Below are 26,782 nucleotides of genomic sequence, written 5' to 3'. Positions count from 1 at the left end.
CAACAACAGAGGCATACCCACATACCCAGCTCTGAGCAGAGACGCCGTTCGGGGAGCATGCCCCGGAACAGTTGGTATGATGAGGAATGCCGGGACACTAGAGCTAGACTTCAGAGGGAGGTGATTTTGGGGGACATCACTTGCTCAACTCCCCGAGTAATGCTTAGCGAGAGACAGTCCTAGAGACTTGCGTGCTGATACCTACACGCTGAAGATGCTGCGTGCTGGACCTGCGCGCTGAGAGAGAGAGATGATGGTGATGATGATGTATTTACGTCCTTGGGGGGCCAAAATGACCCATGAGACCCAAAATCTCATATATGAGACTCCCCCCTTCCCATGTGAAGGAGGGGGTGTGTCATGATTGTCAGGGGGAGGTGGCAACTGTTAACTATGTCACGAGGACGTGGCAACTGCTAACTTTAGTTGTTGGTTTCTTTCCAAGGGGTTTTGTTTTATTTTTGAGACCCTCTTCTTGAAGTAGCGAACGGTCGGACATTGTATGGCCAATGTGAACGGTAGTTTCACCCGCAGATTGGTAGTGGTCGGCATTGGAATTCGTATGGTAAGAGGATGTCTAGGCTCAGAGCAAGATCATATAGGTCCGCCCGTCGCACTTAGCAAGTTGGTGGATACTAGAAAGTGAACTCAAGGCCTAAAGTGAAGGTGTGACTGCCAATAGAAAGTATCCGACAGTTGGGCCACATTGCACTTTTGGATGAGGTCCCAATGAGGATAGATGGTCAGATGACCACAAGGAGCTCAATGGAATCATTTCCTAAAATTTAGGGAACTGCTATTTTGGGCCACGAAATGTGTTCGCGTCATTACCTCCGGTATGACTAGGGGAACACTTTACAACTCTGCCGCGAAGTCAATTGGGCAACCGGTCAGGAGATTTTTAAGCGGCGAACCCGAAACGGGAAAATGCTTGTAAATGCGCCAAGTGTCAAATTTTCATGCACTTTCCTCCTACAGAAAAAAGGGCGCTGATTTTTGATGCTGGGGGAGGCCTCATTTACTCTCTGCCACAGGTTAAGAGCTATGGAGTGCTTCCTTTCCCTCTTATATACAGTGCGGTGCCAGGAGTGATGCCCTGCACGCTACGCACTGCTCTCTCTCTCCCCTACGAGGAGTATGTTATGCCCCACTAGTGGGCTTTTCATTTGACCAATGTACAGTTGTGTGGGTTCATGCGCGATTGCCGAGGCAAGAGCCTCTTGCACAGGTACTGGATTAGCTAGTGGCTAATCCCCCGCAGGTACAGGAGAATTCGGAGAGGTTTCATGTTAGAAATCTCGTCCGATTCAAAGGGCAAATAGCCCTACATGTGCGGGAGCTCGAGGTCTTGCTACAGATGTGACCGGCACATGAAACGGAGCCCAAAACAGGGAATTACAGCCTGCTGTGTATTTTTGCAGGTTTAGGGTTTCGGTCCTAAACGGACCCTAATACCCCCAGGAGGTTCGGGGACGCGAGGGGGCCGTTGTACAGGTGAACTGGCGCATTTTCGGGGCAGAAAACAAAGAATTCAGCGTGCTGCAGATTCTCGCCAGGTTTTGCAAAGTGTCCGTATGAGTCGGGAAAGACACCTATTGCGTGGGAATACTGACTGTGAAGCATCCTAGTACAGTTATGCTGCCGAAATCGGGCCAGAATAGGTGTTTCTTAGCCTTGATTGTGCGGGGCAGCTCGTAGGAGATCACAGGTTTTATTCCCTTTGTTAAAGAATAAAGAAATACCGAAAGGGGCGCCAAATTTGGGGCCTACAGGTTGTCGGCGTATGCTCGGAGCATTCTAGCTCCCGAGCCGTGTGTGTACTTAGGTGTTAATCCCCGTTACAAGTTACCTTTGCAAAGTACTCTGTGTGTGTCTAAAGTAAAGAATTTCGGGTGAAAGCCAACGCCTACCGCCCTACGGGCCGGGTTCAATGGTTCTGTGGTGATCTTGTTTGTGAGTGTGGTGTGATGTTCTAGCACTTTGGCAAGATAGATGCCTAGTGCTACTGGAGAGGGATGTGTTCTTGAGAGAAGCTCCTCAAATGTAGTACATCCTTGAATAAGTTGAGGAAAGTCGACCCGAATGTGCGCATATGCTGGACATTCAAGGGCTACATGTGCCTCATTTTCCAATGAATTCAAGTTGCATTGAGTGCATCTCCTCATGTTTGCATCAATATTCAGCCATCCTCCCGTTTCACTTTTGAGCATGTGTGATCTTGTCCGCATCAAGGTGATGGCCCGTCTTGCATGGTAGGACATGGGTGTCCAGATATGTATTTGGGTTTCCCCGGTTTTGTATTCTTCCCAGTATCGTGTGTTTATGTGCTTGCAATAGTATTCAAACTTGGACCTGTGCATTGCATTCTTCCATTTGCTATGAAGGGCCTCAAGTAATTGTAGTTCAAAATTCAGCTCGTGCTCATGCTCGGTACCTTCCTCTACATGCATGTCCACATATGCTCCCACATTCCATTTAGAGAACCATTTCCTGATGTCCTCAACAAGGCTAGAGGTGAGAAACTTGCTTTTTCTCAATGTCATTCCATGTGCTGGCCGGAATACTTGGTCCCCATACCTCTACCCCATACAATAGCGTTTGGACCACACACGCATTGAAAACCATGGACTTTATTTCCCACCTTCTAGTGACGCTTTGTTTGCACATGTTTTCAAACTCGTAATACCTTGCTTGTCCTGCCTCAATTCTTGTTTTTGCACATTGTCCCCATCTATGATTCGAAGGTATAATGATGCCCAGGTATTTAAAGCTGTCAACTGCTTGAATCTCTTGCTTATCATGCATAAGGGCGGGCTGATCCTTTGATTTGTTTGCAAGTCGCCACACATTTTGTGTTTGTGACATTCACTGAGAGTCCTGTAGCTTCGCAGAAAGCATGTACCGCATCCAAAAGTTTTTGCAAAAGAGATATGCTATGCGCTAAAAGAACCACATCATCAGCATAAATGAGGAGTAGCAAGGTAATGAGGCCTATGTTTGGTGTATCTTCATTATCTTGCGTTGTTTGGCATACAAAGTCCTCAAGCTCATCTATGCATAGCCCAAATAATGTTGGGGACAAAGGACACCCTTGTTTGACGCCTATTGTGCTAAAAAACTCTTTGGAGAAGCCTGTTTGCATTTTCAGTTTACATCGAACCACATGGTATAGGCGTGCCACCGCAACCCTCAAATGCATGGGAACCCCAATGGTCTCCATGTGGGACCATAACCCATGACGAGATACCGTATCAAATGCTTTCTTAAAGTCCACAAAACAGCAGTACATAGTTTCCCCTTTGAGTCACGCCTCTTCCATCATAATCTAGATTGTAATCAAGTGGTCTATGGTACTATGTTTTGCTCTAAAACTTGCTTGACCGATAGCCCTCTTTCCACTGTTTTCAGCCCATGTGCTAATATCTTTTTCTATCAAACTCCCAAAAAGTTTTGCCATGCAAGAGCCCACCATGATGGTGCGGTAGTTCGTGAGTAGGTTACGGTCTCCTCCTTTAAACAAAGCTTTGACCCAATTCTCTTGCCAATCTTCAGGCATACCTTGGTGGATAGCTTGATTCATCATGCAGTGTATCCATTTCTTAGCTTCATTACCCGACCATTTCAGCATTTCGGAGTTGAAGTGCAAAATGTCAGAGGCTTTCCCAGTGGCTAGTTTTTTCAAACCTCTCAAAGCCGCTGCAAAAGTTATAGGTTCCTTAGTGTCAACCTGAATTTCAGCGTTCATCATTATTTGAGCATCGGTGGGAGCATAGAGTGTTTGTGCATATACATACATTTCGTCCATGCTGAAATTTCCCAGTATATCCTCCTTTTTTCCTTTCATGTTGCGCCATTGCTCCTCCTTCAAAAGTTCATGCATCCTTCTCTTTTTCCTTTTTAGCATTCTGTATTCCTTGGCTACATTTTCCCACTCCTTCGTGGACTTATTGAAGCACTTTAGCTTGCATTTGGCTGCTTTACACTCTTCATCAAACCATGGGTTATGAGGGAGACCCTTCACTTGTTGTTGGTCTCTTTTAGATCGCCCCATAGTGACCTCTGCTGCCTCTTCTATTGCTTGACGAAAGGTAGCCCAATTTTCTGAAATGTTCAGAGAGAGAGAGAGAGAGAGAGAGAGAGAGAGAGAGAGCACCAATTAATTCTCACTGGAGGGATACAAAGTGGAAAGTGGTAGCGAAGGGTCTCTTATGTACACTACTCAATGAAGTTGCCATACCAAATGAAATCTCAAATATGGGCATCTTCACATGAAGCGAAGCGTGTAACTTTAGAAGTTGAAACAGCTATAGGGGTGTGGATCCAAATGTGTCTACTCTATTCTTTGTGTTTGTTTAGTACAGTTGTTAGATCTTTCAATAAACATAATTGTGGAAAGCAGCCAAGTGCAGTACCCAAGTTTAGTATGTAACTTTAGAAGTTGAAACTGAAAACAGCTATAGGGGTGTGGATCCATATGTGTCTACGCTATTCTTTATTCTTTGTGTTTGTTTAGTACAAATGTTACATCTTTCAATAAACACATTAGTAGAAAGCACAATTTTGCTTAATGTCTTAGCATCTGTAAAAAAGATTCAATGGTCTACCGAGTTTTAATTCTCAGGGTGATTTGTTTGTTTTTCTTCTCTACTATAGAAGACATTACTATGCTTGGACCTTGGTGAAAGTGAAACATGTTTCATGTTGCAAGCAGAGTAGAGGACTTGAAGATTGTTTCAGAGGAACAACTGATCAGTCATGGGTTAGACAAAATTGTAGAGGTGAGCTTTGATACTTTTTTGATTCTCCTTTACCAGTACAAAACTTTCACTTATGTATGCCTTTAATGCATTTGACTTTTGAAGCTCTTCACTACTTTCTTTATACTGTTTTCTGGTTTACATCTCAGGAAGAGGCAAGTGAAGTTGTGGAATGTACTTCTGACAATGCTGAACAAAATAACAGCCCTTCAACCCCAATGCCTTACCCTGATCAGCTTGAAAATGCAAGTGTTGACAAGCCAAAGAACAGGAGTCATAAAAAGCCAAGTAGTCCTAAAAAACGGGGAAGACCCTTTGACCGGACTGTGCGAGCTGCTGCCTGGGAAAAGGTAATCAGATTGACATTCAACTCGATAATTGTATGTCTATGGGAATCAAAGGTGCGTGTGAGTATCTAGCTTTAGTTGATTATCTAGAGATGCTTCCTTTTTGAACTCTTCAAGGTGTACTTAGTGGTGAAAGGTCTATAAATCTTGATGCGGGCATATCATGCGGAAGCCCTAGAAGTAAGTGTGCACGATAATTGACAAAATAACTTCTGATTGAATGGTTGTTTCTTCAAATATGCTGGGTTGAGCTCATTGAACTCAACCTAGATTATATCCATTTTTCGATGTGCTGACATACCAATTGGAGGGCGGAGACACATTTCATCCACCACTGAGCATTGCACACAGGATTATCACTTTGACCATGGTCATAATTTTACAACATATGCTGTCTTTCACTAGACAGTTCCCTTTACAACTCTTGCATTTTTTGACAGCTGGCTGCACGAACTTCAGGGGTAAATCTTGGAAAGCCTTTGGGACCTAATACAGGAGACTTCTGAACCAGTTTGCGAGACCTGCATGGCTGGACTGATTCACTAGACGGTTGTTGAAACAGATAAAGAGGACCTCCATCCACTAGTCACTGTTCAGCAGGTCCCCTAGCGGGTGTGAGCTTCTTGAGGATGTGGTCTGTGCACGATTAAAATCGTGCTTCCTGTACCACCCAGCCTCGCCCTCTTTGGATGAACTTGTGCTACGCTACCTTCGCTAAAGCACACACACACACAGATGTTTCTAACCTGCTGCAGAAGGATCATAAAACCAAGCTTAAAAGCTTAATTTTAATCGGAGCGTTAATATGTGATGCTTTGCTTGAAATGTGTCGAATGGGTTCAAATGAAAGCTGACGGCGGAGGCCAGGCGCACACGTAGATATGTTTTTTCAATTTGTTGCCGGGACTTCATTTGAGGGGGTTCGAAATTGCAGCTGTGACTTTCAATGGGGTAGCACCAATGCAATGCAATCCTAAATGCAAATGCAAATGCAATCCTAGATGCAAAGTGCACTCACTATTAACTTCAATTAACATGAAGGGTAGTGGCTCAAGGAGTAAATCCGAGAATGTGCGCGAGCATGGATAATTCGAATCGATTAGTGATGCTTATTAGAGAGAGAAGGATCGTAGATAAGTGATTAAGAGGTATTAATCACCATGCAAGCTTTGATACCACATGATGAGAGTAGGGTGGATAAATAAGTGAAGCATTCATGGTGTGTGTGTGTGTGTGTGTGTACTAGAGTAGAGACAGCGCCACAATGTAGACTTGGAAATGCTTGATGATTAGAACTTAGAATGAGTGAATACAAGGCTGATGTTATAGGGTCATTGGGTAGTGATACATCATCCAGAAGGTCACTTGTCCTAGGTGTAAAGTGTCACATGGAGTTGCATGGAAAATCACATATCCATGGCTAGGGCTACCCAACATATGCTCCTATTACAAGAGGTTTATAAGAGATTGCTTCGCCACTCCATGCACTACAAGGGAAGGGAGTTACTCTCAAGTGGACAACGAAGAAAATTCTAGCTTTTAAACACTTGAAAGAAAAGCTGACTTAGGATCCAGTAATCATTTTGCAAGACCTTATGAAACCTTTTGTGGTTCAATGTGATGCATGTGGGAACAACCTTGGTGCAGCTCTAATGCAAAATGGCCGAGTAGTGGCATATGAGAGTAGAATTCTCTTGAAGGCTAAAAAGAACTTACAAGTCTATTAGAAAGAATTGTTGGCAGTAATTCAAGCTCTCACTAATTGGAAACAATATTTGCTAGGGACTGATTTTGTTGTCCAAACATATCATCAAACCTTGCGATACTTTCTCACGCAAACAAAGTTGTTAGAGAAACACATGTGATGGGCAAACATCTTGTCGATGTTCCATTTTCAGATTCATATGTGGAAGAGAAAAAGAACGTGGTGGTGATGCTTTGTTGCGCAAGCTCGAAATTTCAGTAGCGTCATTCGAAAATTGCAAAGATAGCTTCTCCATTGCATGTGTTGACTCAAAAAGGGGTTCTTTTTACTTGGGGATATTCGGAAGGAATGGGACTGGCTTGTCTAGAAAGAACACGAGAAAGTGACGACCTATGTTGACAACTATTGGTCGGTTCTTCTGAAAGTCACCCCTTTCATTAAGATTTCCGACGAGGAAAAGATGCGAAAGTTAGAAGCAAGCCTACAATCACAGCTTTGAAAGAGTATCAAGGGGTATCCCCCTGATACCCTTCAGAGGATGAAAGAGTCGGCAATCAATTGCTGAAGATCTATTCTCTATTGGAACTCCCAGAAGGATGGAGCAAAGCACCTACCATGCAAGACAAAGAGCGGTATATGACGATCATGGCAACCAAGGCAGAAAGCGTCCCCCTAGGGACCTTGATCAGTCTAAGAAGCCAGAGGGCACCGGTAAACGGCTTAAATGTCTCTCGTCCCCCAAGTACAAACCTTCGAAGAAGAAGGAAGATGTTTCTAATGTGGAGAGAAAGGAAAAGGACATATGAAGCGTGGTTGCCCTGTTCGGCAGCAACAACAGGAACAAGCATCTTCAAGGAAAAAACAAAGGAAGAAGAAACCCGCTGCACCAAGATCAAATTCCATTCATGATGTACAAGGGAATACGAAAACGGAGAAAGGGAAGTGTCAGCTTCTGAAGGGTTGGGGATCTCTAAATAACCAGCAAGTATTGATCCTCTATGATCCAGGATCTAGAGACAACTTCATCTCTCTTGATACTGTAGAGCGTCTGAGCCTCATGCTTGCTCAGCTAGGCACTCCGATCACATCCGGATCCACATTTGAGGGGTTGACTATCGATGCAATTCATGTGCAAGAATAGCTCAATCTTCGATTGGCGAGTTCAAGGACCGCGAATCATTTTTAATGGCACACATTGAAGGATGTGATATTATCGTAGGTATGCCATGGCACTTCCACATCCAACCGGTCCTAGATTATGTGAAAAAGTCCCTCATTTTTGAATACTAGGGCAAAAAAGTTAAAATTTGCCGGTGCTGGGGATCGTCTATTCCCTATTGTAAGCCATATCTCCATTAAAGAGGAAATACATAATTCGCTTCTGCTTATTTGATTTTCACATGAGAAAAGGATAAGTCTAAAGAGAGCTCGCTCTTGGGTCTTGATATAAAACGTTTTCAATTTATTGAAAGGTACAACGAGTGTTTTTCTTGATAAGCTACCTTCGGAACACGCCGAAGATCATCGCATTGATCTTATACGAGGTAGCTCTCCTGCTAACTCCCCTACAGGGTAAGTCTTCCTTAGCAAGAGGAAATTTTGAAGCAAGTCAACGAGCTTCTAGAGAAAGGTCTAGTATATCCAAGTACTTCATCTTGCTGCTCTCCAATTCTATTGGTGTAGAAGAAAGATGGCATGTTTCGCATATGCATGTGTCACAAAATTACGACGTGGCAGGACCTAATGACAGGACCTAATGCTATAAGTTGTTCCAACTTATGGGCACCCGCCGATAGGGCCCTGTCACAAAGTGATGATGTGGCGGACAGCAGAAACCCTAATTTCCGAAAATCGCGGAGGCTAAAAAAATTTATTAATATTATTATTTTTGGGATATTTTTGAGCGACGCAAATCTCAGCTTTTGGTCAGAAAAGCATAATTGCTTTTCATTGCTCTCATTGAGAGAGAGAGAGAATTCGCTTTTGCTTTCAGAAACTCTTTGTGAGAGAGGGAAAAGAGCTTTTGCTTTCAGGGCTTTTGATTTTGAAGCTTCTGGGGCTCTGCTTTTGGGCATCCCTTGTAACCTTTAAATAAGTGGTGAGGGCTTCACTTCTCAGAGCATCTGGACGCAGAGTCTGAGAGTGAAACCCTAGCCACTCTCTTGTACTTTGATCTGATTAATATAAAAACAAACCCTAGCCACTCTCTTGTACTTTGATCTGATTAATATTGGCGCCAGTCTTTGGGGCCAATATCTCTAGGCACGGAACTCCGCCGGGCCAGTGTACATCTATTGTGATCTGTGACTTGTTTTGAAGTGGTTATTTGGTGCTGTCGCGGTTGATTCTTGACTTGGAGTGTCCAAGTCTGTTACAGTGGTATCAGAGCACGACTGATTTCTCTTCTATGGGAAATCCGATTCCCAATTTTTTTTTTTCCGCGGTACCTATGGCTTCTGGCAATGATCAGTCGACTCCCTCGCATCTGGAGATGCGGGCAGGTATCACAACGAAGATTCCGGCACGGAGTATGGCCCGCCTAGGCCTATTCAAGCGGAGCAGCAAGAGATGGAGCGTCGTCAATTGATTGGCGATGCAACAAAGATGATGCTCAATTTTGCCAAGGACCCGAAGATGGCAAAATATATGAACCAGACCTCTTTGGAAGAGGTACAGACGGAGTGGCAGAGAACCACAACACCACTCCCGAAACCCGCTCTCAAGAAACCTTCTGCCTCCAAGAAATATACGGAGAAGGAACTGGAGAACGTGGTTGATACACGGATTGCTCAGCTTTTCGACGTGCAAAAGAAAGACAAAAAGCACGGCAAAAAGCAAAAGAAAGGCACTGACTTCCTGGGATATTTGGGTCGTCGGTTGACATTCGACAAGGCAAAGAAATAGAAGAAGCGTGTCAAGTTTGAAGGCTTACCCAGTTCTTCTTCTTCTTCTGATAGTTCTTCTAGCTCTTCAGATTCGAGCGAAGAAGACAGAAAAAGCAAAAAGCGAAGCAAGAAACAAAGCTTCGGAAAGGGCAAGAAAAAGGCAAAGAAGGCTACATCTCGCCCAGAGACTGACAGTTCTACTGAGGACTCGTCTACAGATAGCTCAGATTCCGATGACGGAAACTTTTATGCGAACAAGAAGAATTTTTTTACAAAGCTAACCAGTATGACTTTCTCAAAGATAAAAGCAAGAAAGTGCGAGAGTTTAAGGAAGGTGGCCACTCGATCAAGTTTGATACTTTTTCAGGATACTCAGATGCTTCGAAGGCTTTGTCTTTTATACAGCAGTTTGACATCGCTTTCGCGGGAGGACGCTATTCAGAGCACTCCAAGATTCGGAGAGCTGCCTCTTACTTTAAGAGGAATGCTCGTACTTGGTGGTCCACGCTCCTTTTAAACAAGACTGCGCTAGTTAAATGGTTGAAATTTAAGAAGCTTTTTATTTCTTCTTGGTTGACGCAAGAATATGAACGAGCTGCTTGGAACCATCTTCAGATGACCAAGAAAGATACAATCAATGCTTGTTGTGAAAGATTCTGGAGCTCTTTTCTACCTGCCTCTTCATTCAAGAAGATCTTGTTCAGAGAACAGATTGAGCGGTTTATCTTGGGTCTACCTACAGAGATCCGAGATCACTGCTTGGAACAGAAGTCAGCTTCTATTCAGGAGTTGAGTCATGCGAAGCGGGGCTTTGCCATTCACTCTGGCAGTCTGACCTACCTCACAGATGAGGCCATGACACAACGAGCCGAACAGACTTTTGGGAATGAAAGTAGAAAGAAAAAGAGCAACCCAGAGAAAAAGGATGCACGAATCAAGCTTACTCCCGAGGAGAGAGCTCGCTTCATCAGAGAGGGGAAGTGCTTTGGATGTGGGGAACATGGACATATCTCCGCGAAGTGCCCTAAAAAGGCACAGAAAGAACAAAATGATAAAGACGATGACAGGCCTGAGAGTTCGAGAGCAGCTGAGGAACGTGGCAGAAAAGGCAGATAGAAAAGCAGAAGTGGTACCACATGGCGTGGAACCTGCACCGAATCTAATGAATGAAAGTACAAACTTTGCCGCTTTTGGGAAAAAGTGAAGGATCAGGAAGCTCTTTTGAAGGAGGCAAGGCCAACTTTCTTTCACTTGGAATTGGCGGCTCGATTTGGAAATTATGCCCGACCTGACGCCACAGACGGAGGTAGTTCGACTGGGACCCGGATGGGATGTTGCCATTACACCAAGCATTGACAAACTTCGTTTGCAATGACAGGGGTGTTCAGGGCACGCGAGTGACGTTCTGCTCAGGATCCCTTGGTACCACAAGAACTATGCCGTGGTTGACTACCAGGCCGAGAAAGCGACTTTGATAAATGAAGGGCTTAGAGATTGTACTTGATGAACTTCAGTTTCTTACTCATTCTTTTGGGAGAGAACTGAACGATGGATAAAGGTTGAATATGTTTTGACATGATCAAAAGAACGCCAAGATTTTTCTCCACACTCATGCTGATTGCTTTTCAAAGGGCCTGAAGATCAAACCATTGATATGATACCTGGAAGCACGCCACCGAATCGGCCACCTTACCGTGTGAGCCGAGTACAGAATGAAAATATTATGAACCCAGCAAAAGACCTTTTGGAAAAGGGTCTTGTCCAGCCTAGTACTTCACTGTATTGCTCTCCAATGTTGTTGGTTTTGAAGAAAGACGGATCTTGGAGAATGTGCATCAATTATAGCACTCTCAACGAAATCACCATCAAGAACAGATTTCCGATTCCTAGGATCGATGATATACTCGACATGTTACAGGGATCCTCGTGTTTTAGTAGGATTGACTTGAAGAGTGGATATCATCAGATCAAGATAGCGCCATGAGATGTCTACAAGACAGCTTTTCGTACGACTTTTGGGTTATTTAAGTTTTTGGTGATGCCTTTTGGCTTAATCAATGCTCCTGCGACATTCAACCGGATGATGGACCGGATTTTTCGAGAGTACAGATATTTGTTGGCACTTTCTTTAACGACATCATTGTTTTCTCCAACAATGAGGCAGAACACAGAGATCATTTGCTTCAAGTCTTTCAGACTTTACGAGATCACACATTAGTGATTAATGCAAAGAAAAGTGAATTTTTCCTACCAGAGATACACTTTTTGGGACACATTGTGTCAGTAGCAGCAGGAGTGCAAATGGACCCGGCCATGATAGAGACTATCCATGATTAGCCCGATTTGAGGAATGTCCATGAAGTTCGAAGCTTCTTGGGACTGTGTTCGTACTACAGGCAGTTTATACGAAATTTTGTAGAGGTTGCTTCCCCTTTGCATATCTTGACACAGAAAGGAGTACCTTTCTCGTGGGGATCCACAGAGGTGACTGCCTTTCAGACCTTGAAAGAGAAATTGACTACAGGACCTGTTTTGACTTTGCCGGACTTGCAGAAGTCATTTGAAGTATATTGTGATGCTTGTGGTCGTAGTCTGGGTGCGGTCTTGATGCAAGAAGGCCATGTCATAGCTTAGGAGAGCCGATTGTTCTCTAGGCCGGAGATGACAACACAGATATATGAGAAAGAGATTTTGGCGGTTATCCATGCTGTTATCCAGTGGCGACATTACCTACTCGGAGCGGATTTTACTGTCTGTATAGACCATCAGAGTTTACGCTACTTCTTGTCACAGAAGCAGCTTTCGGAAAAGCAGATGCGGTGGGCGAACATCTTGTCATAGTTTCACTTCCAGATTGTCCATGTGCAGGGACATAAGAATGTGGTGGCAGATGCTTCGTCTCGGAAGTCGTCGGTTTTGGTTATTTCCACGATACATCATAGGAGCTTCGAGGATATGGTCGATTAGTATGCCACAGAGACACAGGGATACGAGATGGGGAGACAGTAGTTGGATACTCCCTTCGGGAAGGCTACTTGATGAAAAAAGACTATGTTGTGCGTTACACAACCGTTGAGGGCAAAGGTTATGACTGAATGCCACTGTCCACCTTTTACCATGAACGGGGTAGAGAGATACTTCTTTTGGCCGAGACTCAAAAAGGACGTGGAAGAGTTTGTGCGCAGTATGCCAGAAGGTCAAGTTTGACAGGCATAAGGCACAGGGATTGTTACAGCCTGTATCCATACCCACCCACCCTTGGGAAAGTATTGAATGGATTTCATTTTTGATCTCCCGAGAACACAGAATGATCACGATGATTTTCGGATTACATGGCATGTCTGAGACAATTGTCTCCTGCAGAGACCCCAGATTTATGAGTTTGTTTTGGAAGGCAATTTGGGAGAACATTGGCACGCGGTTGCAGTTCTCGTCATCGTTCCACTTCCAGACTGACGGGCAATCTGAGATTGCCAATTCAGTGGTTTTAGATTTATTGAAGTCTTGTATCTCGGATCAGAAGACTCAATGGGAAAAGAACTTACCTTTGGTGGAATTTGCCTACAATAACACGATACACTCTTCGACATGGAAAACGCCATTTCAGATTGTTGAAAGTGCTGTGAAGGTTCCATCCTTCCTGAGCACGAAAGATTAGATATTTGAAGTCGATGAATATTCGCGAGATTTGGATACGGCTTTTGCCAAGGTTCGCGAGACTTTGCAGAAGTCTCAGGAACGACAGAAAAAGGCAGCGGATCGCCATCGTCGCGACTTGAAATTGAAGGAGAATGATTGGGTGCTCTTACTTTTGAGAAGGCACGCCTACGAAAGAAAAAGGGAAAGGAGAGGCTTTTTAGTATGCGATACTATGGACCTTTCTAGATTATTGAAAAGATAAATGATGTCTCCTTTTGATTGAAGTTGCCAGATACTTGGAGGGACACAATGCATTGCATGTGAGTCTCTTGAAACCTGTTAAGGGTGATGTGCCTGATGAGCAACCCGAAGTGGAAGAAAACGAGGAGATCCTTGTTCTTGAACAGATTTTGGCACATAACGATACGAAGAAAGGTAAAGTCCGAAGGCGGTTCTTGGTTAAGTTCAAGAACTTTCCTGCATTTGATGCGAAGTGGACGGAGGAGGAGGACCTAGCAGATAATCCTCGGATTGTGAAACTTTACCTCGATGTTTTGGTTTAGCATAGTCTACTCCAAACGGAACCCAGAAATTCAGCTTGGCCGAAGATCTGGTGCAGTGGGATGCACAAGAGGGGAGTTACTCCGCTCCTTTGTCAACAGATGCCTTGATTTTGATACTAAAGTCACTGATGTCTCTTTGAGCTTCAGGGATACTGAGAGCTGACAGTATTCTGCTGGATGACTTTATGAAATGGAATTCCTGATTATGATACTGATTTGTTCTTGACTTCTTTTGAGTGCGGGAACTGATAGACGAAATGACTGCAGCATTTTGGTCAGATTGATCTCGAATAGACACGGTTGCAATAGGTGTTAGTCAATCGGACATCGATGAGGTCCCGGTTGGATCTAGATGTGATTGCTAGCTACATTGCCGATAAATCATGGTCTAAGATCCGAATGAATGTTGAATGTCATGTGATGTCCTGTGATGTCTGGTGATGTCCTGTGATGTTGTGTGATGTGACTGTCGATTTTGTACATGTGCTAGATGTGTGTTTCTAGTACGTAGGTACTAACAGTCAGTGTCTGCTAAGACGGTTTATGGCTTTTGTCGGTTTTGCAGGCGTAATCGTACGTCGATTACAATGCTTTCAAGAGGGGGGTATGTCTCAAAGCGATAACGTGGCTGACAGCAGAAACCCTAAAATTCTTGCAAACCCTAATTTTTGCTAGAAACTCTAATTTCCGAAAATCGTGGAGGCTAATTTTTTTGGGGATATTTTTGAGCGACGCAAATCTCAGCTTTTGGTCAGAAAAGCATAATTGCTTTTTATTGCTCTCATTGAGAGAGAGTGAGAGAGAATTTGCTTTTGCTTTCAGAAACTCTCTGTGAGAGAGGGAAAAGAGCTTTTGCTTTCAGGGCTTTTGATTTTGAAGCTTTTGGGGCTCTGCTTTTGGGCATCCCTTGTAACCTTTAAATAAGTGGTGAGGGCTTCACTTCTCAGAGCATCTGGAGTCAGAGTCTGAGAGTGAAACCCTAGCCACTCTCTTGCACTTTGATCTGATTAATATAAAAAGAAATACCGAAAGGGGCGCCAGTCTTTGGGTCCAATATCTCCAGGCACGGCACTCCGCCGGGTCAGTGTACATCTATTGTGATGTGTGACTTGTTTTGAAGTGGTTATTTGGTGCTGTCGCGGTTGATTCTTGACTTGGAGTGTCCAAGTCTGTTACAGGTCCCAAGGGACACTAAGAATTAAAAAAGGCTGGCGAGCAGGCTGTATGGATGCTGCAATACACGTTGACACGCTGACGTGGCTGGCTATACGTTGTGACACTGGTGGAGCTTGCAGAAATTCCATAAACTTGGGATTTTGCAGAATTGAGAAAACACATTCACAGTAGCAACCAACTGTGTCCTAAACGCATCCTCGCCCAGTTGCCCAATCATATATCCTTGAACTTGTGGAGCATGCACATCGACAAAAGGTACAGATAGTGGTTGCCGTGAACTCTCTCCAACCTCAAACATTGGAGGAACTTGTTGTTTGTCCTGTGAAGAGGAACCCTCTTCCCTGGTGTCTTTCGTCCTGTCAGCCATAGTGTAGTTTCAAGTTCCTGTGCTTTGTGTCTTCACCGAAACCCAAACAAGGCTCACTTCTTAAGGAAAAAGTGATTCTATCCCGACGACCGAACCATGAACCAAACAAACCACGGCTTGGTAGCTGGAGTGCTTCCAAGCAGACAGTGACACCGACCCCAAAGGTTGGCGCCCCTTTCGGTATTTCTTTATTCTTATTGCAGTTGAGAAAAACCTGTAAACTTCTACAAGCTGTCCCGCTTTTATCGGGCTAAAATTCCCCTGCTCTCGCCCAATTTCGGCTGGCTATACGCTGTGACACTGGTGGAGCTTGCAGAAATTGCATAAACCTGGGATTTTGCAGAATTGAGAAAACACATTCACAGTAGCAACCAACGGTGTCCTACATGCATCCTCGCCCAGTTGCCCAATCATATACCCTTGAACTTGTGGAGCATGCATATCGACAAAAGGTACAGATAGTGGTTGCCGTGAACTCTTGCCAACCTCAAACATTGGAGGAACTTGCTGTTTGTCCTGTGAAGAGGAACCCTCTTCCTTGGTGTCATTCGTCCTGTCAGCCATAGTGTAGTTTCAAGTTCCTGTGCTTTGTGTCTTCACCGAAACCCAAACAAGGCTCACTTCTTAAGGAAAAAGTGATTCTATCCCGACGACCAAACCATGAACCAAACAAACCACGGCTTGGCAGCTGGAAAGTGGGTTGTCGATCCCCCTGGAACGACATACCTAACCCGGACCCCTCCAAACTAAAGGTACCCTCGGGGAGGCGGGCGCTGGGAGCTTCCCCGAGTACTGCGAGCGACAGCACCCCAGAAAATGGGGAGCGGGGCCCCGCTGGTCGCTGCTACGGTGAACCCGAACTCACAGAAACCGGGAAGGACGGGATGAACCAGTGCGTAGCGGGGCAACAAAACTCACTAGCTATGGCTGAGACTGGACGCCTCACAGGTAACTCGGAAGGGCAAGCATCTGAGGAGCTGAAGGGCGGGGGCATAGACCAAGATGGACCGAACTCAACAAGGGAAGTACGGTACACTGAGGTCATGAATGCCGATCAACTTCAAAACAACATGCTAAGATCCTTGTCGATACCCGAGATTGACCCGGTCGCCGCCCCAAGCAGGCCGGCTAGAGAGGAACGGGTAATGATGAGAGGCAGGCTTGGGAGGGGTGTTTCAGAAGGGACGGTTGGCAAGCTGTGCATTTGGGGCGCTAATGAACACACCGAAGTGTCATTCAGCAAGGCCTTGAGACGCGCACTAAGATCAACCTCCCTGTTTGCAAGTATTGAGCTTTTGGATCGATTCCTTAACAATCGAACGGGGAGCACCCGCTTTGATGTTTTCACTTCTAGTAAACAAGCAGCCCTAGATGTCCTCCAGATCATCCAAGCGGAGAGTAGGCTTAGGTGGTTTGCTAAGATCTCGCTTCCTTTCGCTAGGAGAGATAGGAACCGTTTGAGGCCGGCGATGGAAGTGTTGAAATCGCCGATCTTTGCCACGCTTAACATTAATGGACTCCGGTCGAAGCGGGGGGAGTTGGAGTACGTAATGTTACAAAAGACTTGGAATGTGGTGGGTCTCCAAGAGACTCGACTATTTCAGGGTGCATGGCCCCTTAGAATGGCGGGATATTCGACATTCCAAGTGCCAGGGTCTGATAAGCCAGGGGCCAGGGGACTTGTGACCTTGGTCTCCCGGGAACTCAGAGCCTTTGAGTTGGGAATGTTGGACGTAAACTCCTTGTTTGTTCAACTCTTTCCTTTAAATATGAAGGATGGTTGGATTTATGGAAATGTTTATGTCCCGCAGAGGCAGTTAGTGGATGAACGAGCAGACGTTTTAAGCGCGTTAGCTTCGAAGCTTCGTAGGTTGGGCAGAAAGGGCCTTCCTCTCCTGATCGGAGGGGATTGGAATCTTAGACGGCGCCCGATGAAGAGATGGCTGGGGAGTGAAGACCTTGATTTTAAGATTGTCCAAACGAGAGGCTCTGGACTCTCGTATCACTCTTCCCGTGGTAAAGGGCGATCAGACATTGACTTTTTTTTGACCAATGATCTGGCCCTTCAGTTCCTCGGCCATGCCAGTGTCCAGAGATCGGTGGATGTTTCGGACCACTGGCCTGTTAAGGTGAAGTTGGTGTGTGATGCGGTGTGTGCGGAGCCTCCCCCACCACCCCCCCCCCCTCCATTGATGCGACTAGAATTGAGCCAGCGGCTCAACTCTTTCTACACCACAACTTCTGGGATTCCCTACCAGAAGCAACGGAGGAGGGGGAAATCACGCAGGCGGCGGTGAACCGCCAGTCGAAGAGCTTTGAGGAGGCAGCTGAAAGAGTCTCTCGAGATGTTGGTGCATTCTTCGTAAGGCCCCCCAAGAGGCCTAATAGAGGCTTTAGGCTAGACCCGAGAGCCCGGAGATCCATCAACTGAAGACGGGAAGCTTGGAAGTCTCTGCGGGATGCAGAGAGTGATTCCTCTAGTGAAGATAGGGCGTGGAGGAAGTTTGTTGAATGCCGAAAAGAGGCGCGAGCTGAAACGAAGAGAAGCGAGAGAGAGGCTCTCAAACGATTCATGCTCAAGAGCGTCGAATTGGCAAGACGCAAGGAATGGTATGCTTGGTGGAAGCATATGAAAGCCGTTCTAGGGGGGAGCAGAAAAGGAGGGCCCGCTCAACCCCTAAGAGACCAGAACGGCGAGCTGCAGGCGGAGGAAGAGAAGATCCGAGACATTTGGAAGGATCATGCTTCTCGCGTCTTCGCCGATCCCTCCGGGCAAAGCAAGGACCCAGAACACTGGCAAAACCATGCTGTGCGACTTTGGCCTAGAATAGAGGGCATCAATGACTCTATTAGGTGGACTGAAGTTCGAGAGGTATGTCGCAAGATCAAGCGGCATAAAGCAGTTGGGATAGATGGCATTCCCCCTGAATTTTTCAAGATCCTTATGCAAGACAAGGGAACTAGATCGGATCGATTTAAACCAAATACAGACATGGGAAGAGCAGTCTTCAAACTGCTATGTACTTGGTTTGATTCAGGGAAGTTGCCGGAGGCATCATCTACCTCGGTAGTGGTGTATATCCCGAAGAAGGGTGATCTTTCTAATCCGGACAACTACAGAGGGATTTCTCTTATTCCAATCTCTCTGAAGCTCTTGACCTCACTTGTGATCAATAGGATCTCAGTGAAACTTGAGGAAAGAAACTTCTTCTTGCGTGGTCAAGCTGGATTTCGGACTCAGGAGGAATGTGTGGCACAAGTGATTGCCTTGAAAGAGATTGTGCTCAGACGAAAGGTTGTTAAGAAACCGACGTTTGCGGCATATATTGACTTTGAAAAGGCGTACGATACAGTGCCACACGAGGCGCTCTTTTTAAAGATGGAAGCCATAGGGATTGGAGGTCGTTGCTTGAATTTCTTTCGAGCCTTGTACCAATCTTCCAAGGTCAGAGTGCGGGTGGGAGCGAAGTTGAGTGAGGAGGTCCAAATCGCCCGTGGCGTGCGTCAAGGGTGTCCCGCGTCGCCTACTCTCTTCAACATATTCATTAATGACATCTTGGATGAGAGTGCGACTGACCTTGGGGTGGCTATTCCAGGCCTACTCCTGAAGATCCAGGGCCTGCTTTTTGCAGATGATTTAGTTTTATTTGCGGAGTCTAAGGAGGAGTTGCAGGCTAGCTTAGATAGATTGCATAGTTGGGCGGAGAAGTGGGGGATGAAGTTCGGCATAAAGAAATGCCAGGCGACCGTGTTCAATGGGGACCTTGAGGAACTTATTGCCTTCAAACCCCACATCGGACCTGAGGAGATTCAGGTAGCTTCGGAGTATAGGTACTTGGGCATCTTAATAGACAGCGAAATCTCGATCGATACTATCCTTAAGGATAGGATTGAAAGTGCACGTAAGTCTTTGTATGCCCATAAACATCTTCTATGCTCTAAGAAAATTCCGATGTGGTCAAGGTTGGCCTTTCTCAAGGCGTGCGTCTTCCCAGTGGCGACTTATGGAGCGGAGATTATGGGCTCACATGACATGAGGAAGTTGAACCCATTAGAGACGCTTATAGCAACTGGAATGAGGTGGGTAGTCGGTAAGGCCGCGAAGTCGAGTTCTGTGGCAGCAACAACTCTTCACCGGGAGTTAGGGCTCCCCCCCATACCAGCTTACTGTGCAGGACAGAGGGTACGAGCTTTTACCAAGTACGCAGGTCTAAAGACTTGGATTGCAGATTTGGTTAACAATATACCAGAATGGAACCAATTCAAGAAGTGGACTTGGTGTAAAAGGACAAAGTTTTGGGGGGAGAGGTATATCAACGGCGCTTCTGTTGAAACCGCAAGACAGGAGAGCTGGAAGCTTTGGGAACACTCACATCAATGTGTCTCCCTTGATCCTTATATCGAGAGGAAGTATGAGGACACGCGTGGATACCTCTATAGGCAGAGCATTGGGAAGAACCCCGGTGGGATGGAGGAGAAAGTCTTGTTACTAGCAAGAGTGGATGGCTTAATGCTTAAGGATAAGATTGAACGGGCACAGTCGAGGACTTGCCCGTTGTGCGGAATGGAAGAAGGTTCAAGGTCACTTACGCACCTGTTTGTACAGTGCCCTGAACTGGACAATCTCAGAAGCTCAATACGACCCTGTTTGGAACATGCTAGACGGCTGTTAAACAATCCTAGCGGTGAAGATACCGAAGTGTTACTCCTGGGAGGGGAGATTAGCGGAAAGCGATTGCCAGGTTGGGTTGTCCCCAGTGGGGCCCATAATGGTCGTCGTGGACCGCAGCTGAGGAGTGCCTATGCGGATAACGTTGCAGCATTCCTCTGCGGGGCCGTACCGCGATACTACAATGCTCTGGCCCGTGAGGGTGTTTGAAGCTCGTAGGGCTTGTAGTTATTGCGTACGGTGCGGTCTCGCCTAACATGGTCCTGGGGCTTTCCGAGCGGGCCTTGGTGACCATGGTTGGCCGGATCGGGATGCCTCCTTTGAGCCGACGCCCACCTTGGGTATGGCAGTCCTACCGGACATCCGCTGGACGGGGGCCTTTTTCTACTAGGCGAAAATCCTGGAGTACCTGGGCAAGATTCAGTACGGTCTGTGAGTTACAAGGGTTTGTCCCTCTCTCTCAGCCTTGGTCCTTAAGTGCATCACTGAATTCGTTTGGTGATTTCCCGACGTTACCCTCGGGTGACGTGACTAACAAGGGAACATGGACTGACTAACATGGCATGAAAAGACTTTTTACTCCCCCGAGGGGGAAACTTGCTTCCATTCCCCGTTGACATGCCACGATACGGCATGGAGGCGCTTTTCCCTTTGTCGGCAAGTCCGCAAGGTAATCTGTCTTTGACTCGTTTGCGTGCACGCGAAGCAAAGGCAGTTCCTTGCTGGCTTGGCGGCTCTAGCCCAAAAAAGTAAAAAGTAAAAAACTTGGCAGCTGGAGTGCTTCCAAGCAGACAGTGACACCGACCCCAAAGGTTGGCGCCCCTTTCGGTATTTCTTTATTCTTATTGCAGTTGAGAAAAACCTGTAAACTTCTACAAGCTGTCCCACTTTTATCGGGCTAAAATTCCCCTGCTCTCGCCCAATTTCGGCTGCATAACCACAATAGAAGCCTTTACGGACAAAATCCCAAGTAAACGGTGATTTCCCACGTACTTTAGAGCCCTTTACAAAACCTGGCAAGAAATTACAGCACATTGAATTCTCTGTTTTTGCCCTCTAATTTGCACCAAAACACCTGTTCGGTGATTCCCTAGCTTCCTACAAGCTCATGGGACCTATAGGCATCAAAATTGGCCAAAACCCTAAAACTGCAAAAAATTACAGCAAGCTGTAATTCCCTGTATTGCGCTTTGATTCTTGCGCTGATCACTTCTGTGGGTAGCGCTCGAGCTCCCGCACCTATAGGGTCACTTGTCCTTTGATTTAGACGAGATTCCTTACAGGAAATCTCTCTAAATTGTCCTGTATAAGCACCCAAGGCTTTCTTGAGGCTCCGCTGGCATTACCTTGTAGTTTAGGTGTGAAACCTTAAACCTGCAAAAAAACAACATGGCAGGCTGTAATTTTCTGTTTCGCAGCATTTTGAGCAGTGTAAACACGTCTACACGTGTCTCAGAAGCTCCCCACGCAATGGGACAGTTCCCTTGTGAATTGGACGAGTGTTCATATGAGAAAACTCTCGTTTTTGCAATCCTTCACGATGGAACTGTGCGTACCCATAGGGGATTAGCAATTAGCTAATTTGGTTCCTGTACAGAAGGCTCTTGCCGTGGCAAATGCGCATAAACCCCCTAGAACTCTACATGGTCGGTCATCTGAGAAGCCCAACTAGAGGGGCATTACCATATGTGCAAAGGGGGGAGAGAGATGCATGAGAGCAAATCATCGTGCTACATGAAACAAGGGAGAAGGCAAGCTTTCTACTTAAGATGTGATGTCACAAAACGGGAGCTTACACGAGCACTTAGAAAATCTGAAAATTATAATTCTTTGAAAACATGAGAGAAGGGAGAAGATCGACACAGTATTGGGGACCAGAAGATGGGCTGGTCCCCCCCCGTTAAGAGTATTCGTTTATTCAGGGAGAATTCTTATACAAGCACGAGAACTCGAGGAAACTCCTCCGTTCTGTAGTCTTAGACCCGGAGGTCGTGCTTTCCCGTAAAGGGCTTGGGCACAAGGCCGTTCCTTCCGGTAAGGGACTTAGGCGCGAAGCCGTACTTTCTCGTAAGGGACTTAGGCGTGAAGCCGTACTTTCCGTGAAGGGCCTTCCCGTGAGACGGGAGATTCCTGCAAAACAAACCACACAAAGCAACAATTCTCAATGCGTATCAACACCTTATACTTGTCGCTCCTTGCTCGGAGAGTCGACCTCCGTACTCAGTCGTCACGCGAACACTTGCAAATTCCGTCGCCAGCCTCCACTCCAGAATCTCAGCGCTAGCTTCCTCTGTTGCTCCCGGCTTACTTCGAAACTGAACGCTGGCTTACCCTTTTATAGGGTCTGGCACCCGGCGGGAATAGAGGCCCAAAAAGCAGAGCCTGGCGCTCCTAGAGAGAGGAGAGAGAAAATCGTTGGGCTTGGCGCTTTCTAGAGAGAGGCGAGAGAGAGATCGCAAATCAGCCCCCCCCCCCCCCCCCCCCCCCTTCTGCGTAGCTTTTTTTTAACGCTGGCCCTTTTTTTTTTTTGAGTGGCTTGCTTTATTTTATTAATAAAGGCATGGTCACTTAAAAGTGACCGGCCATTTAATAAAATAAAGTGTGAACCTGTTCAAACTTTAAAAACTCACTTAGTTAGTGAAAGCAATGCTACACAAACACATTCCAGGCGTCCCCGGGTGCAGGACACGACACAGATGCAATGCAGACACAGACTCCTCGCGGGAAAACATCTGTCCTCCCGCGACTGTTCCTGCTTTTCGTAAAAAGCTTCATTGAACCCATCTTTATTCTTGTGCTTGCGTTCTTACGCGTATTTTCTTACTCAGTTCGGATTTCCTCCTAAGCCTACGGGATGCGATGCCCACTTACTGATGCACCTGTCACCCATCATGCGACGCATCAGGGGCACTCGTAACCCGGCCCTTTCCACCGAACTTATGGAAACTCCTTCGCGATGTTTACCGTCACCCATCAAATGACACATCAGAGTTGTCCGTTCTTGATGGCAGTTCCTGTAGCTACAATCTTTTAACAGTTCTTAGTGCACACAATAAAATATCCTAAAAAAGAGATTAATCATTAAAAAAAATAAGAAAATAGTCGAATTAGCAATATCCCTCTGGCTTCTAAACAGTTGACCTCAACTGTAGTGCTTGGACATATACCTCCAGTATCTCGGGATAAGCTGCTAATTCCTCTTGCTTCATCCACTGAGCATCTAGATTCGAATAGTTCTTAAACTTAACCAAATACTTCCATGTTATCTTTCCGGATTTGAGAGACCGCTCCTGATGACTTACTATCTGCTCCGGTTGGAGTATTTCTTCTGTTTCCTCAACCTCAGGAGGTTCCTCAGCACTAGGCTGGCTTGGAGGCGGTCCCACATACGGCCGGAGTAAACTGACATGGAAAGCATTATGGATCTTCCAATTAGGCGGTAGCTCTGATCGGAAAGCGACATCATTCACTCGCTCAATGATCTTAAACGGCCCATAATAACGGGTAGAAAGTTTTACCACCTTCCTCTTATGAGACGCTTGTTTCTTAAGTCTTGCCTTCTCAAACTTGAGTAAGACTAATTGTCCGACTGTTAAGTCGAGATTTCTCCTGTGCTTGTCTGCAGCTTTCTTATGCTTATCCTGAGAGCGTAGAATAGCTCTCCTAACTTGCCCGTAGGCTGTGTCCAAATCCCGGACAAATTCATTTGTTGCAAAGATCTTATCCTTAGTTAAAAGGATGGGTGGAAGCAAAGGCTTACCATAAAGAATCTCAAAAGGTGCTTTCCCCGTCGATGACTGTATGGTATTGTTATACGCATACTCGACAAGAGGCAAATATTTCTCCCAGTCAGATTGCCGGTCTGACACATAAGCTTTTAGCATATCCAATACTGTGGAATTGGCTATCTCACTTTGCCCGTCCGTTTGAGGATAGTAGGCAGATGAAAAATTCAGCTTTGTACCAAGATTATCCATCAAGGCACGCCAAAAATTTCCTGTCATGCAAGGATCTCGATCGCTCACAATAGACTTAGGCATTCCATGATGCTTAAAGATCTGTGCTAGAAAGACCCTAGCCATATGATCGGCTTTGATCGTTTTCTTGACTGGTATAAAGTGTGCTTGCTTGCTAAACCTGTCCACAATGGTCCAGATCGCGTCATTTCCAGTCTGAGTTCTAGGGAGGTCCATGATGAAGTCCATGGCAATACTTTCCCAAGGTTCATTAGGCACAGGCAAAGGTTGTAGCAACCCAGGCGTCTTATGCCGATCATACTTCACTTTTTGGCAAACCAAGCATTCCCTGACATACTTATCAATGCCTGCTTTAAGGCTAGGCCAAAAGAAATATCTCTCCATTGCTAAGGTCGTAGGGAGAATACCCCGATGACCCGCATAAGGTGAAGCGTGTGCTTCATCCATGATCTTCTTTCTTACTGGTTCCGCCACACATATGGCCTGATGGTGGTAGAGATAACCGTCCCGAATGGAATAGGGAAACTCATTCTCTCCACGATGTAGCTTTCCCCAGATGGTGGAGAAGTTTGGATCATTCGAATATAAATCCGGTAGTGCTTCTAATTCTTGGTGATACACCCAAGTGATAGTGTTCACCCTTGGTCGCCTAGACAGTGCGTCTGCGACTACATTCTTACTCCCAGCCGTGTGAAGGATCTGGAAGTGAAACATAGACAAAAAGTTTGCCCACCTCATCTGCTTCTCAGATAGTTTCCTTTGCGTAAGAAAATACCGCAAACTGTGGTGATGAGTCTTGATCACAAAATCCGCTCCTAGAAGATAGTGCTTCCAGTTGGATAAGCCGTGAGTTCCTTTTCGTAGATTGATGCATCCTTAAGCAGACGGCTTAAGGATGCAACTCTGCATCCTTTAGCCGTCTGCTTTCGTATGCCACTGCATGGCCTTCTTGGTTTAACACTGCTCCGATGCAATCGCCTGAAGCATCGCAGTGAACCTCAAATGGTTTCCTTAAGTCAGGCACTATCAGAATAGGTCCATGGCTTAGCAAGTACTTGAGCCGATCAAAAGCTCCTTGTTGTCTCGATCCCCATCTGAAAGGAATCTTCTTCTTTGTCAAATCATGAAGTGGTCCTGCTACATGAGCAAATCCTCAGACAAACCTTCGATAATATGAACATAATCCCAGAAAGCTACGTACATCATGTACCGTAGTGGGAATAGGCCAATCTTCTACCACTCGGATCTTGGCAGGATCCATACTCACTTTATTGTGAGAGACTATATGGCCGAGATAGTGTATCTCAGAGAGAAAGAACTCGCTCTTCTTTGCATTCACATGCAACTCATGCTTTCGCAATTCTTGAAACACTAAGTCCAAGTGCTTCCGATGTTCCTCTTCTGACTTAGAGAAGATGAGTATGTCGTCAAAGAATACTCCCGTAAAAGCTCGATACGGGCTGAAAATGCGGTCCATCATGCGATTGAACGTCGCAGGAGCATTGGTCAAGCCGAAAGGCATTACCAAAAATTCAGATAGTCCAAAGGTTGTGCGGAAAGCAGTCTTATGGACATCCTCAGGGGCGATCCGTATCTGATGATACCCACTCTTTAAGTCTATGCGACTAAAGACACTTGCACCCTGCAACTTATCAAGTATATCATCAATCCGAGGGATCGGAAAGCGATTCTTGATTGTGATCTTGTTTAAAGACCTATAGTCTATGCACATTCGAAACGTGCCATCTTTCTTCTGCACCAGTAGAACTGGAGAGCAGTAGGGTGAAGCACTTGGCCGTACTAACGCTTTCTCTAGAAGCTCGTTGACTTGCTTCAAAATTTCCTCTTGCTGAACAAGACTTACCCGATAAGGGGGTTGATTGGGAGGCGAGCTACCCGGTCTATGCGGTGGTCTTCCGGGCGTGCCGAAGGGAGTTCATCAGGAAGTGTTTCCGTGAAACAGTCCTTGTACTTTTCAATAAATTGAAGACGCTTAATTTCCAGACTAGAGAGAGAGTCCCTACTAGTTTTATCCTTCTCACGTGCAAAAATCAAGTAAGCAAAAACACACTTCTTCATTTCTTTCTTAATGGAGATATGGCTTACAATTGGGAATTGCCAGTCTCTTGCATCAGCATGAATCTCTATTTTCTTACCCCCATGATCAAAACACATTGAGTCTTGGCCCATCAAAGTTTCATGGGTATCACAATTCGTCTCGACAGTCTATGATGCCACAATTGCCAAATTTTGGCAATTGGACCTTTGATGAGCCCAAAGCCAAGGAATTGATGATTGTGCCACTCCGGACCTATGAGACGGCAACAAATGACCATGAAACTTTTCAAGGGTAGGGGAAGCACAGTAACCCCTACCCTTACAAAGTTTCATGGGCATCCCAATCTGTCTCGATGGTCTAAGGTGACACAACTACCAAATTTTCACCATTGGGTCTTTGGCAAGCCCAAAGAAAAACAATTGGTGATTGTGCCACGCTCGACCAACGAGAAGACAATGGATGGACATGAAAGAGGGTCTTTTCCACATAATCGGGAATAGGTGTCATGTGGAAGTGCCATGGCATACCCAAGATGATATCACATCCCTCGATGGGTGCCATCAAAAATGATTCGCGGTCCTTGTACTCGCCAATCGGAAGATTGAGCTGTCCTTGCACGGGAGTTGCATTGGTTGTCA

General features: G+C 45.8%; 1 protein-coding gene and 1 pseudogene across 9 annotated transcripts in view; both read left to right on the top strand.

Moving 5' to 3' along the window:
• The window catches only part of SRD2 (snRNA activating complex family protein), a 124,945-nt gene that overhangs the window by 50,091 nt on the left and 48,072 nt on the right, over positions 1-26,782 (top strand). For 5 of the 9 annotated variants that reach the window (XM_086491397.1, XM_086491398.1, XM_086491401.1 and 2 more), the window contains 2 exons: positions 4,654-4,778; positions 4,907-5,107. In XM_086491397.1, the coding sequence (XP_086347523.1) occupies positions 4,692-4,778; positions 4,907-5,107 (288 nt within the window). In that variant the 5' untranslated portion in view covers positions 4,654-4,691. The remainder of the gene's footprint in view (positions 1-4,653; positions 4,779-4,906; positions 5,108-26,782) is intronic. The other 4 variants (XM_086491395.1, XM_086491396.1, XR_015185406.1 and 1 more) reach the window with 2 other exon arrangements.
• LOC147435040 (uncharacterized) lies at positions 17,062-20,318 on the top strand (annotated as a pseudogene).

Source organism: Adiantum capillus-veneris, chromosome 19, assembly GCF_014529385.1.
Source record: "Adiantum capillus-veneris isolate H3 chromosome 19, ASM1452938v2, whole genome shotgun sequence".
Taxonomy (NCBI): domain Eukaryota; kingdom Viridiplantae; phylum Streptophyta; class Polypodiopsida; order Polypodiales; family Pteridaceae; genus Adiantum; species Adiantum capillus-veneris.
This window is presented reverse-complemented; position numbering and strand designations above follow the sequence as displayed.